This window comes from Mus musculus, chromosome 7 (assembly GCF_000001635.26).
Source record: "Mus musculus strain C57BL/6J chromosome 7, GRCm38.p6 C57BL/6J".
Classification (NCBI taxonomy): Eukaryota; Metazoa; Chordata; class Mammalia; order Rodentia; family Muridae; genus Mus; species Mus musculus.
The window spans coordinates 46957239-46976404 of NC_000073.6; the positions used below are offsets into that span (position 1 = coordinate 46957239).

Here is a 19166-nt window from a genome sequence, read left to right on the forward strand (position 1 = left end):
TAATCAAAATGAGACAACAGTAAGTGCTGGCGAGGACGTGGGGAACTCAGAACTCCCCCGTACCTATCTGCACTGCTGTGGACTGGAACACAGTCTCAGCTTCACAGGGCAGCTGTACTGATGAATGCCTTTGATCCCAAGCCCTTGCTAGGCAGAGGCAGGAGAATCTTGGTGAGTTTGAGGCCAGCCTGGTCTAGATTTTTTTTTTGTATTTTGTCTCATTATGTAGCCCTGGCTGTCCAGAACTTTACTATGTAGAGCAGGCTGGCCTCAACTCACAGAGAGCTACCTGTTTCTGCCTCCTGAGTGCCTGGATTAAAGCCGTGTGCCACCACACCAGGCTTCTTTTTCTCTTTTTTCTTTTTGCAAATGAGAAGTCTTACAACCAACTCAATCAACCTACACCTGTAACTGTAAGCTAAACCATCAGAATCAACTACATACACGATTTCAACTTTAGGAGCTCTTAAAACTCTTACAAGTGTAAAAACTGTCCCGACAAAGAGACACCCCCTACGTCCAAGAATATCAGCACAGAATCATGTTTCAGGGCTCTTCCAGGGCAATCTGAACGGCCAGGATCACTAAACAAGGTAACCTCTGAACTAGACAGCCCTAGTATGCTCGAGGGCGGGAGTCAGGAATGCTGAGCATACAGCCTGGGGGTGGGGTGGGTAGAGACTTGAGGGTGGAAGAAACCTCCATCCACCTTTCCACAGTAAAGCCCTGTCCAGGCCTGCACTCGCGTCTGCGGGGTTCTCGTTGTGAGTACCTACAATGTGACCACAGTGCTAGATGAGAGGACTACAGAGACAAGAGTACAGTGTACAGTCACAAACGCTCCAGGAGGAAGCACGGCGGAGAATGGCTTCCACAAGGTGATAACCCGGATTTCTCAAAGCAGGTAGAGACACTAGCAGGGAGTGACTCATTCAAGGGGGGCGAGGCACCGCCTGCCTGTGACCCCAGCACCGGGAGGCTGAAGCAGGAGGATTGCCGCGACTTCCAGGCCAGCCTGGGAAAGAGTATGTATGGGTGTGTCAAAACGACAAAACAATCTTGGAAAAAAGGACATGGGGTGGGGGGAATGGGCTGGGGCGACGCGCAGTGACGAGAATGCTAGGTCCCGTCCGCCCCCCGACCTGCCTGCACCTTGCCTAGCAGCCGTCTCACGCCCTCACAGTCGAACTCCATGGTCAGCAGGGGCGCGTTCTTCGGCCGCAGTCACTGGGCTTGTTTCAAAACACGCTGGGAACGGAGGCCGCACGGGCCCAAACTTCCGCAGAGGACGGTCCCCGCCTTCTGCAGTAGGCGGAGCTCGGGTAGGATGCATCCAGACGCCGCGCCCCGTCAGTCAGGTATCGACTAGACCCGGAGACCAGATCTCAGAGCCCCGCCCCGTCCCACCCCGCCCTTTCCAGTCCGAGGACTCCCGCGGGTTCTGCATCTACCTTTACCCTAAACTAGAGACTGACAGCCGCCCAGGGCTCCGGGGACTGGAGCGCCCTGCGAGGTGGAAAAATACCGCCCGCTTGCTGGGGGTGGGTGGGGTGGGGGTGGGAATTTAGCTAGGAAGAACCAAAGAACGAACAGATGCAAGCGACATGCGAGTTTCCTGGGAGACTAGAATTCAGCACAAAATTGGGGGGTGGGGGAGAATTATCAAAGTCAAAAAGTGTAGCCGAATTTTAATGTTCAAAATCAAGGTTTTGCCGGGTGATGGTGACGCACGATTTTAAATCCCAGCATTCAGGAGACAGGGTCAGGCTGGTCTCTGCCAACCTGGTCTACAAAGTGAGTTCCAGGACAGCCAGGGCTACACAGAGTGAGAACCACCTATAACTCCAGTTGAATAGCTTCTCACACCCTCTTCTGGGCGCTGCGTGTTCGTGGTGAGCTACTTCTGCACTGTACTTGCAGGCAAAACACCCGTACACATAAAGTAAAAACAAATTTCAAAAATAATATTGTCACGACTAACCAAAAACCAACTGCACAGAAATAAGACTCTTTTTCCTGACAAGTGTCACTAACAAGATTATTAAAATGGCTAGTAAGCTATGCTTAGAATCAAAACACATCAGTCTTGACCTACACATAGCAAAATGGCTTTTATTCTTTTGATCCATGTCTATATGGTCTTCATAAATCACCTTATAATATTACTTACCTTAGAAGAATTCTATGAAGAAATAAGTATACCACCACATTGAAAAAGCAATCTTATAGCTCATTCTCCTTAAGCCACATAATATTTTAAGTGTGCCTTGTATTTCTGCTTAATGAACTATCTTTTTCATTCTAATATCTCCTCAAAGTCTTTGTGCAGTAGCAGTCAAGATCCCTGCTGCAGCTGAGGTGAGACCCCCTGAGTTGAGGTTCCTCCAGCTTTATAGCTAGCAAAATCCATCTTTGTCTCTGGCATAGAACACTCACAATAACTTGTTAGAAGTGCAGACTCCTGGGGCTAGAGAGATGGCTCAGTAGTTATGCCAACTGTAACCCTGGCTCCAGGGGTATAGGGCATCTCTGGGCTTCCAGGGCACCTGCACTCATGTGCACGCGCGCGCGCGCGCACACACACACACACACACACATACACACACACACACATACACATGCATGTGCACACACATGAACACACATAGACACACATTTAATTGCAAAATGTTAAATGCAGGCAGGTAGACAGATGGTTTAGCTGTTAAGGGCAGTTGCTGTTCTTGAACAGGAACAAGGTTCAATTCCCACATAGCAGCTCAAGGCTATGTATAACTCTAATTTTAGGGGATCTGATGCCCTTGTGCCCTCCCTCTCCTACCCTTTTCTGACACCAGGCACTCTTTTTTTTTTTTTTAAAGATTTATTTATTTATTGTATGTGAGTACACTGTTGCTATCTTCAGACACACCAGAAGAAGGCATCAGATCCCATTACTGATGGTTGTGAGCCACCATGTAGTTGCTGGGAATTGAACTCAGGACCTCTGGAAGAGCAGTCAGTGCTCTTAACGGCTGAGCCATCTCTCCAGTCCCCAACACTAGGCACTCTTATGGTGCACATACAGGCAGCTCACACACATAAAATAAAGATGAGTAAATAAACAAGAGAATTTTGAAGAACTTATTTGTTGATATGAAATTGTATCTATTTGTTGGTATAGTTGATATTTTGAAATATTTATACGTTGTGGAGTGGCTAAATTGAAACAATTAGTATGAAAGATATAGACTTAGGCAAACAGAAACTCTAGGGCTAGTCTGAGAAATGTTTTGGATGCTGGGGATGGAAATCAGGTCCCCAGCTCTGTGGCAGACCTGTACTGCCAGCTGCCAGGCAGGGTGTTTCAGCTGCCTTCAAGACAATCCCGAAGGAGTGAGGTCAGGACACTGTACTATGGGGCTTTCTCCTAGGACTCTGGTTTATGAAGACCTTCCTGCCAGAGGCTGGAACATAGCTGTACTTAAGAAACTAGGCTTTGGGCTGGAGAGAGAGATGGCTCGGCAGTTAAGAGCACAGACTGCTCTTCCAGAAGTCCTGAGTTCAATTCCCAGCAACTACATGGTGGCTCCTAACCACCTGTAATGGGATCCAGTGCCCTCTTCTGGTGTGTCTGAAGACAGCTGCAGTGTACTAACATACATAAAATAATATTTAACAAAAAGAAAGGAAGAAACTAGGTCTCCTGCTCCTTACAGGGAGGGACAGCAGTACAGCTCAGGGAGACGGTGTCTGAAGTGTTTGAGGATTTGGACACCTGGAGGAAGCTCTAAGGAAGAAAGGGCTCACTCTGGACTAGTGCTATCAGAAGCAGACACGTTTCAGTGACTAACTTCCCTGTGAAGGTTGTATGTAAGATGGGTACACTTGGAAAAAGGAAGGCTATAACCAGCAATGACTGACAAAGCAGCCGGGGCAGCTGGTCTTAGCCAACAGGAACCTGTTTGGTATTTCCTTGTTCTTGGTTCAGTTGTGTCTCACTTTTCCATGGGCTCAGCGACCTTATCTGTTGTTAGTATTTTGTGGGATGGCTTCTATCCAACAGAGGAATGAACTGACCTAGCTCTGAGGCTCAGGGCAAATTCTATCAGTACTGAGCTTAGCTCTATGATAAGCAACTTGTGTGTGTGTTTGAGACCACACTGACCCAGCATACCTCTGTCCATCCTGAATGAAGCTGTTGCATTTGGCGAACCATGTTACCTCTGCATCCGTCAAGGGGGAAATCCTGAAGATCTCGTCTGGTCCTGTGGATGTGGGCCAAAATGTCTGAGCAGTCATGCAGAGGCCCCTTGAGGTCCAGGTCAGCCAGCAGGGTAGCTGAGCTTGGGGCAGCAGGGGCCAGAAAGGTTATCCTGGGGGCATTTAAGAGGAGAGACTGGTAATGTGTCATTTTGGCATTGGTGATGGACAGGCTTTGCCCCAGTGACAGTTTGTTAGCATCTTTGACCAGGAGGGCCATTTGTGATGATTTGCAAACAGTTGTTCCTGGGTCTCATTTCTGTGACAGGTAGGCCACTGGCTTGTGCCAGGGCCAGAGTCTGAGTCAATACCCCTTTCGGATCCCAGATCTCTCGTTCATGAAGAGATGGAAGGGCTTAGTCACTTCAGGCAACCCCAAAGCTTGTGTAGAAATTTCTTTCTGGTTTCAGAGAGCCACTTCTGACCTTCTCTTAATATATTTCCCCCTGGATCTAGGGAGGTCACCTGTGGTTGGCATAGTAGGGCCTTCTTAGTGGAGGATGGATGGTCCAAATATCCCTGGGCCTCCAAGAGGTCTGGGACTCCTCTAGGCATTTTTTGTTCCTGTTGCTACCATGAAGTCATTTATAAGCTGTTGAAGAGACTTTATCTTCAGGTTTTAGCAAGATAGAGTGTTGAGCTCTGTTAATTATAAGGAAGCTGGTGGGTTCCCCTCTAGTTTTAGGGTTACCCTGGGCATCTTTTTCTTTTTCAAGTGGGGGCATTTTTTATTTTTAGGGTGGCCCCCCTTACCTCTTTTTCTAGAAGTCATTTGTTTCAGACATCTCTTACACAGGGAGGCCACTAGCTGGCACCAAGGCCTGAGTAAGCAGGTTGGTTTCTGAAGTCATTTGTTTCAGTACTCTGGTTTGGCCATGGCTGCCAACAGGATCTTTGCCAGGTCCTGGAGTCTCTTGCAGTCAGTACTCTTAACTGCTGAGCCATCTCTCCAGCCCCACACTTAATCTTTTATTAAACATTTTTCCTCCTGGCATTATCATTAAGTCTCTCAGATTCTTTCTCTTAACCTCTCAACTCTCTGGATGTTTGTTTGTTTGCTTGTTTTTAATATCTGATTCTCCCTGGTTGATAAAAGCTAGAGCTACTGCAGCTTTCACTTTGGAATGTCTCTATGACACTCTCTAAGAAAGCTGCAGAACTTTCTGTCTCTAATATCTTATTTATCTTTGGCCAAATTGGTGGGCTGTCTTACAGCCCCTTTGAGACCTGCCAACAGAGACTGGAGGTAAGACTTAGAGTCCCTCTTTACCTTTAGTGGTGTTGAAGTCCCAATCTGGGTGGGTTTAAGGGAAAGCCAGCCTCAATAGATGCCTGGTTGCTAGTGAGTTCCCCTGGTTCCTGCTCTCTCTCTCTCTCTCTCTCTCTCTCTCTCTCTCCTGCAAAAGCTACTGGCAGTCATCCCAAGTGGGCTGATGGGTAAAGAGGACTGTTTCCAGTAGATTAATTACTGAAAAGGGGGAATTCTGAGTTCTTCAGTTATAAGGTCACTAGTGGCAAAGGGCCAAAAGTGATGGGTGGGGTTGGTTTCCTTGATCACCAACTGGCCCTGCTGTTTGCAAAGGTAGGACAGCGGACTCAGGCTCAGAAGGCAGCCCTCAACCCCGCCCCAGAGGCTTTGTGTTCCTGCAGCAGGTCTCCCCTCCCCAGCATGCTGTGGGGCTGCCTGGGACAGAGCTGCTGTTTGCCTGAGGGGTTGAATAAGGTGGTGGTGCTGCCTGGTGTCTGGGGAGAAAAAGTTTTCCTCATGGTGACAGAAAGATTTTGTCCCCTAGTTTTAACATAGTGAAGTTGAAGGCATCTATCCCATGTTAAACGTCTGTCAGAAAGTTGCCCCTTAGCATAGGCAACAAAGACAAAACACGAGAAAAATTCCAGGGACTCTGCACTTCAACACGCTACCTGAAAACAACCAGAAGGTGGCGCTCATATACAAGAAACTCATCCCCTCCTCTCAGATAGAAACAAAAGTAACCAGATGGTGGCTCTCTGAGCCCACGCCCACCCCAGACAGGGACTCAGAATGTCCTCTGGTCCCATGTGGCCATGGCCCCCTAGCACGCCTGCTTTAACCGCTTTTGGCCACAAAGGCAGATTTAAGACTTTTTTTTTTTTTTTTTTTTCCCCCAGAACAGAATTACAGATGTGGCACCACTCAGAGTTTATGAACAGACAAAGGCATACATAAACACATGGACAGACTCACAGACTCAGACAGATATTATAGGTATTGAGACTCTTCCCCGGGGGTCCTGGAGGCCTTGGAGTTCCTGGCCAATGCACCAAAATGTGCCAGGAAACATTCATGAACCCCCAAAAGATCACCGAGGAACTGAATCTGATGCAATCACATTAGGGTCCCACACACTGTCTCTGACACAGGAGAATGGGAAGGGGTGCCTGAGGCCAGTTTCAGGCAAACATTTATAGAGGCAGGAAGGGGGTATCTAGCCTGGTACGCATCTCACTGGGGGACATAATGCTCTTTAACATAGTTGGCTGGTGCTGGGAGCCAAGCCATAAACTTAAGCTTCTGTTTCCCTCCTGACACGGTTGTTAGGCAGGGTCAGCTTATAATCTGGAGGTGCAGATTTGTTGGGGAATAATCTGGAAACTGATGTTTGGTACTGGCCTGTTAGTTAGCTTGAGTTCAACCTTAGATCAGGTCCTCTAAGATGGAATCTGAACCTAAAAGGCTTGGTCTCTCGGGAGTATTTTGCTGAGTGAGAGAAGTTGGTCTGAAACTCTCTTTTGAGTCGTTCTGTGGTTTAGGTATCGGGGCGACTGTTGCCTCATAGGACGAGTTTAGCAATCTTCCTTTTGTTTGTATTTTGTGCGATATACTTTGAGGAGTATTGGTATTAGCCCTTCCTTGAAAATCTGGTAGAACTCTGTACTCCGTGCTAAAACCATCTGGCCCTTAGATTTTCTTTTCAGTTAGGAGACTTTTAGTGATTGCTTTTATTTCCTTGGGGGTTATAGGACTATTTAGACAGTTTACATGGTCTTGACTAGGTTCTTACTTGTTTGCAAAAATCTGTGTTACAGAAGATTTCTTGCCATCTACAGAGGGTTAGGATTAAGCACAAAGCAAATGCAGATTCAACAAAATGAGACCTGGTGAGGTTCACTGTAAGACTCTTTGTTGACATTTGTTTGAGGTCCTGGGAATAAACCACAATACTTTGTGGGGAAAAGAAAAAAGAAAAAAACGGGAAATAGGTTGAAAAATTGTTATGACATACCTTATTGTGTGTATGAATTTGGCTATTATCTTACCAGAGCCCACGTGTGGATATTAGAAAAGAACACGTAGAAACTGGTTCTGCCTTTTCACAATGTGGGCTTTGTACATAAAACTCAGGGTTGATGACAAGGTGCCATTACCCCAGCTTCAGGTATTTTTTTATGTTCTGGTGATCTCAAACTCACTGTACGACTGAGGTTGAACGCATTTCTCATTGACTACCCAGTATATGTCATGATTAGAGGCCAAGACCCCTTGAGTGAGCCTTTACTGTACTCATTTGTATTTCATGATGCCCTAAATGCATATTTAATCTGTTTCCTCTGGGAAACCTTGTGTTCTCAGGGGACATTTTATCCTGCTTGCTTGTATTGACACGCTATTTCTGACTGTCTCTGTCCCTCTCTCATTCTCTTTCCTTGTCTGTCTCTAAATCTCTCTGTATCTCTGTGTCTCTCTTTTTCCTTCTCCTTAATTTTTTTTCGAGAAAGAGTTTCTCGGTGTAGCCCTGGCTGTGCTGGAACTTGCTCCATAGACCAAGCTGACTTCAAACTCACAGAGACAGAGCTGCCTCTGCCTCTCAGGTGCTGGGAATAAAGGCCTGAGCTACCACTGCCCAGGATCCAGTTTCTTTGGCCTCTGCAAAGACACTGGACTCTTGGTTTTGGAAAAAGCCAGAGAGACAAGGAAGCATGGTAGATTTGACCAGTGCATTTTCTATTGAAAAGTATCAGCCAGGTGTGGTGGCACATGTCTTGAATCCTAGCACTCGGGAGGCAGAGGCAGGCGGATTTCTGAGTTTGAGGCCAGCCTGGTCTACAAAGTGAGTTCCAGGACAGCCAGGGCTACACAGAGAAACCCTGTCTCAAAAAAAAAAAAAAAAAAAGAAAAAAAAAGTATCAATACTTTTGGTTCATGTATGGCCTTAAGTATCATAAACTGCCCTTGAATGTGCTGTGCAGTTGATAATGGCACTGAGGAGCTGGGATTACCAGCATGACCCACCACCTAGTAGACTTGGGAGTGAGGATGGTGACCACTCTGCCCACTGAGCTCCAACACAACAATTTTGTTTTGCTTGATTGTTGAGGGACCCCACTTGGGGGGATCAGGACACTAACCCACCTGCAAAGGTTTTGACCCAAAATTTGTCCTCTCTAATAAAATGCAGGAACAAAGATGGAGCAGAGACAGATGGAATGGACGAACAATAACCAGTCCAACTTGAAACCATTTCATTGGCAAGCACCAATTCCTAACACTACTAATGATACTCTGATATGCTTGCACTCAGGAGCCTAGCATAATGGTCCTCTGAGAGGCTCCACCTGGCAGCTGAAACTTGAGGCAGAGACCCAGAGCCAAACACTAGACAGAGCTTGAAACTCTTCTGGAAGAGTGGGGGGAGGGAGAGATCGAAGGCTCTGAAGGGGATAGGAACTCTGTGGAAAGGCCAGCAGAGTCAACTAACCTGGACACTTGCTGGCTTCTACAGACAGAACCACACAGAGCTACCATGGTCTAGATGAAGAACTCCACACATATGTAACAGATGGGCAGCTTGGTCTTCATGTATGTCCCTGAACTTGAGCAGAGACTATCTCAATCAGTTTTCTGTTTGTGGATCCCATTCCCCTAGCTGGGCTGCCTTGCCTGGCTTCAGTGGGAGAGGATATGCCTAGTCCTGCAGAAATGTGATGTGTCAGGGTGAGGGGATACTCAGGTGGCCTCCCCATTCCCAGAGGAAAAGGGAAGGGGGAATGGTTTATATAATTATTAATCTGTAAGAATGGAGGGAGCTCACTGCTTAGGAGGAATTGTGGCTCTGGCAGGGGATCTGAGCTCATTTCCCAGAACACACACGTGAGACCTGGAATGCCTATAGTTTTACTCCAGGAGATCCTACAAGCTTTTCTTCCTCCAAGTCCAAGACACTTGCATACATACATTGCAGGCATTCACATGTATAAATATTTTGGGGTGGGGAAGTCTGGCAAAACCATTTTTTAATTTTGCAGTAGTTTTTTCTTTTTATTTAAAGAACATATAATCCAACAATAAGGCATGAATATTTTCAATTTAAAAAAATCGCACTAAATAAACCACAGTGGCATGAATCCATGACAAGTACGGCTGCTTAATATCCCCAAATCCTGAGATTAAGGGTATGCACTAACACACCTTTTCCTTGCTACAAAGGCCTGGACCGGTCAAGGGGGTGAGAGGTGTTGCTTGGGAGTCTGGGTGTATCTCCAAGTATACCAGGCCTTCGACTTGTCAAAGTCTTCGCGTATGCAAACAGAGCTCCTTAAAATGGGACGAGATGCTGAAGTGCAGCCCCTCGCAAGGGATGGCTTCTGGCAAGGGTGCAGGAGGAGAAGGACTCAGTTGTGTTTAAGAAGCAGCCCATAGGTCTCTTGCTGCAGAGGAAGCAACTGGAAAGTGAGCTCAGAACGACAATCCACGAGTTGTAAGAAAATGGCAGACAAGCTGGACATGGGGGGAAATGGCCAGCTTTGACAAGGCCAAGCTGAAGAAAACTGGGACACAGGAGCAGGACACCCTGCCGACCAAAGAGACCATTGAACAGGAAAAGAGGAGTGAAATCTCCTAGAAGCCTAGGAAGATTTCCCCAGCCCACCCCACCCCATCATCTCCAAGACCCCCTTGTGATGTGGAGGAAGAGCCACCTGCAAGACGAACGTGAGCCACAAGCTGCGCTGTGAACCCGGACACTCTGAGCCGATGCCACTGGCCTCGGGTCTCTGAAGGGGACCCCTCCACCAATCGGACTGCCAAGTTTCACGGGTTTGCCCTGGGATATTATAGAAAATTACTTGTATGATTGATGAAAATAAAACACACCTCGTGGGAAAAACAAGGAAAACAAACAAACAAAAAAAACCCAGCAGTCCACAAAGAGTATAACCACACTCTGATGAGTACGTAGAGAACACAAATTGGTCCTGTTTTTGTTTTTATTTTATTTTATTTTTTAACTATTTTTGTTATGGAAGGTTACAAGTTTGGGTGGATTTGGAAGGATGGGGAAAATGAATATGACCAGGTGGCGTTTGATCTAACATTCTAAGAACCAGTAAAAATGTTATATTAAAATAGCCGTATATTTTCTATGTAGTAAAAATATTTAATATAAAATCAAATTTGAAAAAATTTAAAAAATACCCCCCCCCCTTTGAATGGAGTTTCCCTTGGGCTTCTAGCTACCTTCACAGCTACCACCGGAGCTTCTGAAGCTATGATGGCGTTTGGAGCTCCTTTAAGGAAGGTCTTGGGGTAGAGCCGGGTGTGTAGCTATTGCATAAGCTGCTGCTGATTGGTCTGCGATTGTGTCTAGTGCGGCTTGGTCAACCTGTACAGACACCAGGGCTTCACATGAGAGACTCTTGTTGGTCTGAGCAATGGAGAAGACAGATTCCAGAACATACAGAGCTTAGTGGGGGAGGAGGGCTGACACATGGTGGTCTCTCCCCACATAGGAAACGTGGACTCTGAGCCTGGGGAAATATTTGGAGGGCTAAGCGGAGGAGAACAATCAAGACAGTGTCTCTGGGACAAGGAATGCCCACAGTCAGAGGCCAGGGGAAAGGCGCTGCCTTTGGGGCTGCAGATCTAGCACAGTACTCTGGCCTTGCTTCCACAGTTTTACTATAGCTTTTTCCCTCTGCTGCCTAGATCTTGTATTTTTGGGTAGAGCTCCGTACAGGCTGGATCAGTGTTGGAGAAGATGGATTCCTGGTCTGGGGAGGTACTCGGTGGACTGAGTTGAGGACAGCAGACTTCCACATGTTTCTGGCACAAAGAAACTGCACTGGCAGAGGAAACAGGAAGTTCCCAGCCTTTGGGGTCTGTAGGCCTATCTTGAGTCCCACATCCAGGCTTCCCGGGTAGTTTTTGAGCCTTCTTCTGGTACTCTCTAGCACATCAGTTCTGGAACCAGATCTAGAAAGACAAAACAAACAAACAAACAAACAAAAAAACAGATCAGGAGAGGCACGGTGTGCCAATTGCGTCTCAAATCTGAGGCTGCTTAGAGAAAAGCCTGGGACTTGGTCTCTACCCGGAACCCTAAGGTTTTTAAACCCAAGAAGAATGGAGGCAGAATGAGCTGGACATCAAACCCACAGGTTAAGGATGTGTCTCTTAAGAGTAAGAAATTCTGAGGACAGCCCCGATGTCTATGCCTCCCTGACACTGTGTGGAACCAGTATACCTCTCCAGGATACCAGAATTCTGCATTAAGAGGCTACAGCCCTGAATATACCTCTATTGCCCTCCTACAACCTGGAACATGTACAAGGAGATGGGGCAGTCAGGGAAGTGTGCTTGGGTGATGGGGGAATGGCCAGCCAACTAGGAAATCGGGAGAGACAAGAGGGGCCAGACCTTGATCTTGATCCATCAATCCAAATCCTTGAGCCGGTGCCATGCATTGTTCATGGGTTGGGTACTTGCACTTTTAAAATATTCTTCCAGAACTAGAGTTTGTTCCTTGATGAACACAGTGTGCTCCACCTTCTGCCTCCTTGAATCATTGGGAAAAACTTGAGACCCCAAAGCTACTTGGGAAGGAAAACATGTTGACTTGGTAGACCCGAGGCACCCTCAGAGGCTTTGAAGTCTGGGTTCACTGGAGACCTAAAGGATTTGTTCATTGAGTTACACAGTGTCCTCTGATTATCTGTGGCAATGGGAAGCCTTAGAAAACTGGAGATCTTAGCATTACATAGAAACTTGGTCCCATTTGGAGACCTCACTTTACGGGAGAACCCGGGAATAAAGCAATAATACATCAGAGAAACCCCATAGTCCCTAACATCTATACTCAGGCCTCCCCATCAATCTCTCTAGACTTCTTACATAACACGAGGCTCAGGCCTTGGTGAACAGTGCACAAAATCAGAGTGGCTGGACTAGCACCCAGAGGTCTCATCACATCAGCCCTCCTCCCCTGCCTTTCCCGAGCCCTGCACTCTTACTGATCTCGGTGTTCACATCTATGCTGAAAACTTATCAAAAAAAAAAAAAAAAAAAAAAAAAACCTCCTGAATTTTTCTCAAGACCCTTTATCCATCATGCTGGACTTCAACCTCCAAAAACACAATCTCCAGAACGCCACCAAAGGATCTCCTCCCATAGCTCCGTCTTTTTTGAAGGTAACACCACTGCCCCCACCCCCCCAGCATACTCATGAAATACCATAAAAAATTTAAATGAATTTAATCTATAGAATAAACCAGAAGTAAAACTCCAACCCAGAGAAGGTAAGAACACACCAGAAAGTACAGGAAGTATCTAAGTCCACACCAAGAAAACCCAAAAAAGGGAAGTGTGCACAAATGTGCACATGTGTGCCTGTGCATGCATACATACACACACCACACGCGCACACATAAATACTAAGAACATCAAAATTTACCGGAATTAACAATCACTATTCAATATCTTTCAGCATCAATGGACTCAATTCCCAGAAAAAGACACAAGCTGACAATATGGATACAAAAATAGGATCCAGCAATCTGCTGCATACAAGAAATACACCTCAGCAACAAGGATACACATTACCTCAGAATAAAGCGATGGACAAAGATTGTAGGTGCAGGCTAACCCAAGAAGCATGATGGAATAGCCATTCTAATGTGTAGAGAAATAGTCTTTCAGCCAAAAGTAATCTAGAAGAGATGCAGAAGAACACATCATACACCTCAAAGGAAAAATTCACCAAGATGACATTTCAATTCTGAACACTGATGCCTCAAATGCAAGGGCATCAACATTCATTAAAGAAAAATTACTAAAATTACTAAAACGCAAGTCACGTGTTGAACCCAACACATCAATATTGGGAGAGTTCAACACCCCACTCTCACCAATGGACAGGTCATCCAGACAGAAATTAAACAGAAAAATAATAAAAGTAACAGATGATATGAATCAAATGGACCTAACATATCTATAGAACATTTCACCTAAACATAAAAGAATGTACCTTCTGTCCAAAACCTCACTGAACTTTCTCCAAAATTGACCATATATGTGGACACAAAACAAGTCTCAACAGATACAAGAAAGTTGAAATAGCACCTTGTATCTGACCGGACCACCATAGATTAAAGCTGGATTTTAACAACAACAGAAAGCCTAAAAACCCATGGAGACTGGACAACTTTCTACTCAATGACTACTGGGTTGAGGACGAAATACAGAAAGAAATCAAAGACTTTCTAGAAATCAATGAAAACGAAGGCACAGCAACCCAAACTGATGGGACACAAGGAAAGCAGTGCCAAGAGGAAAATCCATAGCACTAAGTACCTTCATAAATAAGTTGAGATTTCATACTAATAAGTTAACAGCACATGTGACAGCTCTGGAAAAAAAAAAAAAAGGAAACACACCTAGGAGGAGAAGCCTGCAGTAAATAATCAAACTCATGGCTTAAATCATTTAGAAACACCACCAACAATACAAAGAATCAACAAAGCCAAGATCTAGTTCTTTGAGAAAAATCAACAAGATAGACAAACCCTTAGCTAAACTATCTAAAAGGCAGAGAGACAGTATGGAAATTAACAAAATCAGAAACAAAACAGGGACAAACAGACATTAAGGATATCCAAAGAATCACTAGATTTTACTTGAAAATCCCATACTCCACAAAACTGGATAATCTAAACAAAATGGGATTAAAAAAAAAGATTTATTTATTAATTATATGTAAGTACACTGTAGCTGTCTTCAGACACACCAGAAGAGGGCATCAGATCTCATTACAGATGATTGTTAGCCACCATGTGGTTTCTGGGAATTGAACTCAGGACCTTTGGAAGAGCAGTCAGTAGCCCGCGATTTTTTGTTGTTGTTGTTGTTGTTTTTGGTAGATACCACTTACCAAAGTTAAATCAAGATCAGTTAAAAATAGGCATATATCCCCTAAGGAAACAGAAGCACTTATTAAAAATATGCCAACAAAAAAGAAAACAACAACAAACAAAAACAAAATCTATCACCATATGGTTTTAGTGAAGAATTCTACCAGACTTTCAAAGAAGAACTAATACCAATAGTGCTCAAATGATTCTACAAAATTGAAACAGAAGGAACACTGTCAGATTTACTTTATAAGACCACAGTCAGCCTGACACATAAGCCACACAAAGAAGCAACAAAGAGAATTTCAGACCAATTTCCCTGTGAACATTGATGCCAAAATACTTATAAACCAAATTCAAGAGCATATCAAAAACATTAGCTCCCATTATGAAATAGGCTTCGTACAGCTATGCAGAGATAGTTCAACATATAAAAATTCATCAATGGGATCCATCCTGTAAACAAAGAAAAGGACACATGATCTTCTCATTAAGTGTTGAAAAAGCCCTTGACACAGTTCAACACCCTTTTATGATAAAAGGCTTAGAAAGATTAGAGATACAAGGAACATACACAAACACAAAAAATTGCAATACAAGGCAAGCTAATTGTCAACATCAAATCAAATAGAGAGAAACTTACAGCAATTCCACAAAAATTAGAGACAAGGAAAGGCTGTGCACTCTTTCCATATCTCTTCACAAAGTACTTGAAATTTTAGATAGAGCAATAAACAACAGAAGGAAATCAGGGGGATAAGAGTTGGAAAGAGGGGGCTGGTGAGATGGCTCAGTGGGTAAGAGCACCCGACTGCTCTTCCGAAGGTCCGAAGTTCAAATCCCAGCAACCACATGGTGGCTCACAACCACCCGTAATGAGATCTGATGCCCTCTTCTGGTGTGTCTGAGGACAGCTACAGTGTACTTACATATAATAAATAAATAAATCTTTAAAAGAAAGAAAGAAAGAAAGAAAGAAAGAAAGAAAGAAAAGTAACTGGGTTACCTTTAAAAAAAAAGAGTTGGAAAGAAAGAAGTCAAAGTATCACTATTCACAGATGATATAATGATATACATGAGTGACCCCATAAAGTCTACCAGGGAACTCCTACAGCTGATAAACACCTTCAACAAAGTGGCTGAAGGTGTTTATCAGTAAAAGTAAAGAAGAAAAAAGAAAAACCTGTAGCCCTCCTATATAGAAATGATAAACTGGCTGAGAAAGAAATTAGGAAAACTACACACTTTATATTAGACAAATAATAGAAAATATCTAGGTGTAATTCTAACCAAGCAAGTGAAAGGCCTATAGGAAAAAAATTCCAAGTATTTGAAGAAAGATGCTGAAGAAGATATCAGAAGATGGGAAGATCGCTCATGCTCATGGATCAGTAGGATTAACAGGAAAAGGGGCTATCCTACCAGAAGCAACCTACAGATTCAATGCTACTCCCATCAAAATTCCCACCCATACTTGGGATTGATATGAACCTTTATATGAAAAAACAAAAACCCCAGGATAGCTAAAAGAATCTTATACAATAAAAATCTTTGGAGGTATACTATCCCTGAACTCAACCTCTACTATAGAGCCATAGTAATTTAAAAAAAAAAAAAAAAGAAAGAAAGAAAGAAAGGAAAAGAAATAAGAAAGGCTAAAGAGAGATGACTGACCCTCACTGAGAAGCAGAAACAGAGCAGACATCTTGGGTGGAAAGGCAGAGAGGACTGGACGGGGGAAAGTAGAGGATGGAAACAGTAGGGATTTTCTTTTCTTTTTTTTTTTTTTTATTAGGTATTTAGCTCATTTACATTTCCAATGCTATACCAAAAGTCCCCCATACCCACCCACCCCCACTCCCCTACCCACCCACTCCCCCTTTTTGGCCCTGGCATTCCCCCGTACTGGGGCATATAAAGTTTGCAAGTCCAATGGGCCTCTCTTTCCAGTGATGGCCAACTAGGCCATCTTTTGATACATATGCAGCTAGAGTCAAGAGCTCCGGGGTACTGGTTAGTTCATAATGTTGTTCCACCTATAGGGTTGCAGATCCCTTTAGCTCCTTGGCTACTTTCTCTAGCTCCTCCATTGGGAGCCCTGTGATCCATTCATTAGCTGACTGTGAGCATCCACTTCTGTGTTTGCATTAGGTATGAGGGACAGGGGGAGTGAGTACAAGGACAGACGACTTTCGAATGGGCTGCTACATATCTGGGAGGAGCTAGAAACCAAGGGCTCTACATACTCCCAGGAATTTATCAGGGTGACCCTAGCTAGTACTCCTAGCAGTGGGAGATATAGTCCCTGAACCTGCCATTTTCCATAATCAGGCAGTGGAAGGAGTGGGAGACCAGCCCAATCACCAAAGTTTTAACCTACAATTCGTCCCACCTGCAAGATGTGCGGTGATAAAGGTGGAGCAGAGGTTGAGGGGATGCTCAGCTAATGACTTGGTTAAGCTTGTGGTCCATGACAAGAAGAGCCCACCCCTGCTACTGTGATGATACTCTGCTGTACTTGCACACAGGTGCCTAGCATAACTGCCCTCAGGGCGGCTTACCCCATAACTGATGGAAACAGGTGCAGTAACCCACAACCAAACACTAAGTAGAGCGTGGGGAATCCTGTGGAAGAGAGGGAGGAAGGATTGAAGGAGCCAGAAGGGTCAACTAAACTGGACCCACTGGGGGCTCATAGAGACTAAACTGTCAACATGAAAGTATGCATGAGATGGACCTAGGCCCCCTGATCATATGAAACAGTTGTGCAGCTAGGTCTTCATGTGGGACTCCTAAAGTGGGAGCAGGGGCAGTCTCTGACTACATTCCCTGCCTTTGGATCCATTTCCCTTAAATGGGCTGCCTGATGTAGCCTAAATAGGAAAAAGATGCCCAGTAGGGTATCTGTGAGGTCCTGCCCAGTCTGATCTTCAAGACGACTTCTAGGACAGCCAGCAATATAGAAAGTGACTTGGTCTCAAAAAAGCAAACGAGGAAGCAAACGAGCAAAGAAATCTTCAACATTTTAAGCCATCAGATCAACGATCAACGCAAAGTAACTTTGAGATTCTCTTACCTGGTCAGAATGGCCAAGACAATGAAAACCAACAAGAGCTTATATTCCTGGATAAGAGAGGGATACACCTCATTCTTAGTAGATATATCCACCCCACCCTCACTATCTTATCTACTCACTAGCCTTACTAACTCACCCTGAGTATCAGCAGGCTCTCCGGTCTTGCCAAGATCCTTCCTGGTGGTTCTGATTAAGTGAGGTTTGGAGAATCAGCTGTGGTTCACAAGATACCAGGCCACTAGATGAAACCTTTGCTTTGCTGTGATACTTGATGCTGGTCACTGGAGCGGAGAAACTTTCAGTGATCAAGAAAAAAACAAAAAACAAAACAAAAAACCAAGCAGGGGCTCTAGAGATGGCTCAGTGGTTAGCGGCACTGGTTGCTCTTCCAGAAGACCTGGGTTCAATTCCAAGCACCTACATGGCAGCTCAAAAATTGTCCATAACCAGTTCCAGGACATCTGATAACCGCACCCAGGCAGACAGACATGCAAGCAAAACACCGATGCATATAACATCAAAGATAAAACATAGGTGAGCGGGCACCGGAGGAGCGGCGCAGGGCTGGCGGGGGGGTGGGGCTTCAGGGGCTCTGGGGCCCGGCAGGTTGCTTCAGACAAGCACTGATGTCAGCCTGGTGTCTTCAGGACGCGTTTCTCATGATCGGGAGCCATAAGACCACCATCTTCACTGAAGTCAAGGAGTCGAGCACGGTGTTCGAGCTGAAGCTTAACGTCCAGGGCATCCCTAAGCAGCCGCGGGAGAAGCAGAAGCTATACAAGGACCAACTCCTTCATGACAGGAAAACTCTGAGTGAGTTTGGCGTCACTAGTCAGACAGCACAGCTCCTGGCCCCAGCCACGGTGGGCCTGGCCTTCTGAGCAGATGACGCCCTGGAAGCTCTGCGCAGCCACCCCTTTTCTAGTCCTCTGGAGCGTCCATATGTGACGAAGCCACAGGATTCTGGGGGCAGTGCCAATGAACAAGCTGTGCGGTGAGGCCCCAGGCCCATCTACTAGAGACCCGTTCCCCCAATTAAAAAAATAATATATAAAAGTCTTGGCTTTTTAAAAATAAAAGAAAACAATATAAATAAAACATTAAAAGAAAAAGAAAAAAGACGAGCATCATTGAGGCAAAATCTTCCGGAAACACACAGTAGCTTAGTTCACGGCTTCCCCAAGGTTTTGCCTTGTGCTGGCAGCTGAATTCCTTTATATAAGAAGTAGTGTGATTTATCTTGTGCACCTGGCCTGGCCCTTTAAAGGGTCCCCAGCTGGGGATCTACTGGCCCTTAAAGAATTCTTAGCTGTTAGAACTGTTTGACCCTAAGAGCTTCAGTGTTATTTGCCTCTTGGATTTCTGGGAACTGGATAGGTTATTAAAAACAAACAAACAAACAAACAAACAAACGAACGCCAGCCAAAGAAAGAAAAGGGAAAGGGGATGGGCTAGAAGAGAAGAGAAGGCAGATGGTGCAGAAGATTGTGTTAGAAAACAGTTGCGCCAGAAGATGCTGTGCTGAGAAGACAGGCTAGATCAGTTGTTACAGTTTGGAGCTGCTAGTATTGGGAAAACTGGGAGAAGGGACTGTTTAAGCACACTCTTGGGAAACTGAGGGTGGAACAGTTGAGAGAAATGTTTAAACCTGGGAAAAGGGCTGGCAGGGAGCTAAGAGAACTGGCTA

General features: G+C 45.1%; 1 protein-coding gene, 2 long non-coding RNA genes and 2 pseudogenes across 10 annotated transcripts in view; 3 read left to right on the top strand and 2 right to left on the bottom strand.

The window, feature by feature from the left end:
- The window catches only part of Uevld (UEV and lactate/malate dehyrogenase domains), a 35317-nt gene extending 34023 nt beyond the window's left edge, over positions 1 to 1294 (bottom strand). For 6 of the 7 annotated variants that reach the window (XR_001785588.2, XR_003946518.1, XR_391352.4 and 3 more), the window contains exon 1: positions 1153 to 1294. Coding sequence is in view for 3 of the 7 variants with exons in the window: in XM_006540994.4 (XP_006541057.1) it covers positions 1153 to 1194 (42 nt within the window). In the remaining 4 variants the exon portion in view is untranslated. The remainder of the gene's footprint in view (positions 1 to 1152) is intronic. The other variant, NM_001040695.1, reaches the window with a different exon arrangement.
- Positions 645 to 13063, top strand: Gm39012. Its single transcript, XR_882075.3, has 2 exons — positions 645 to 1025; positions 12981 to 13063. It is a non-coding gene; the product is annotated as a predicted gene, 39012 (long non-coding RNA).
- On the top strand, positions 9909 to 10379 carry Gm19248 (predicted gene, 19248; annotated as a pseudogene).
- C86187 (expressed sequence C86187) lies at positions 10472 to 18673 on the bottom strand. Its single transcript, NR_015609.2, has 2 exons — positions 17616 to 18673; positions 10472 to 11470 (listed from the first exon to the last, which is right to left on the bottom strand). It is a non-coding gene; the product is annotated as an expressed sequence C86187 (long non-coding RNA).
- Positions 16490 to 18514, top strand: Gm31941 (annotated as a pseudogene). Its single transcript, XR_003946768.1, has one exon. The product of XR_003946768.1 is annotated as a predicted gene, 31941 (transcript).
- Positions 18674 to 19166: the final 493 nt, after the last annotated feature.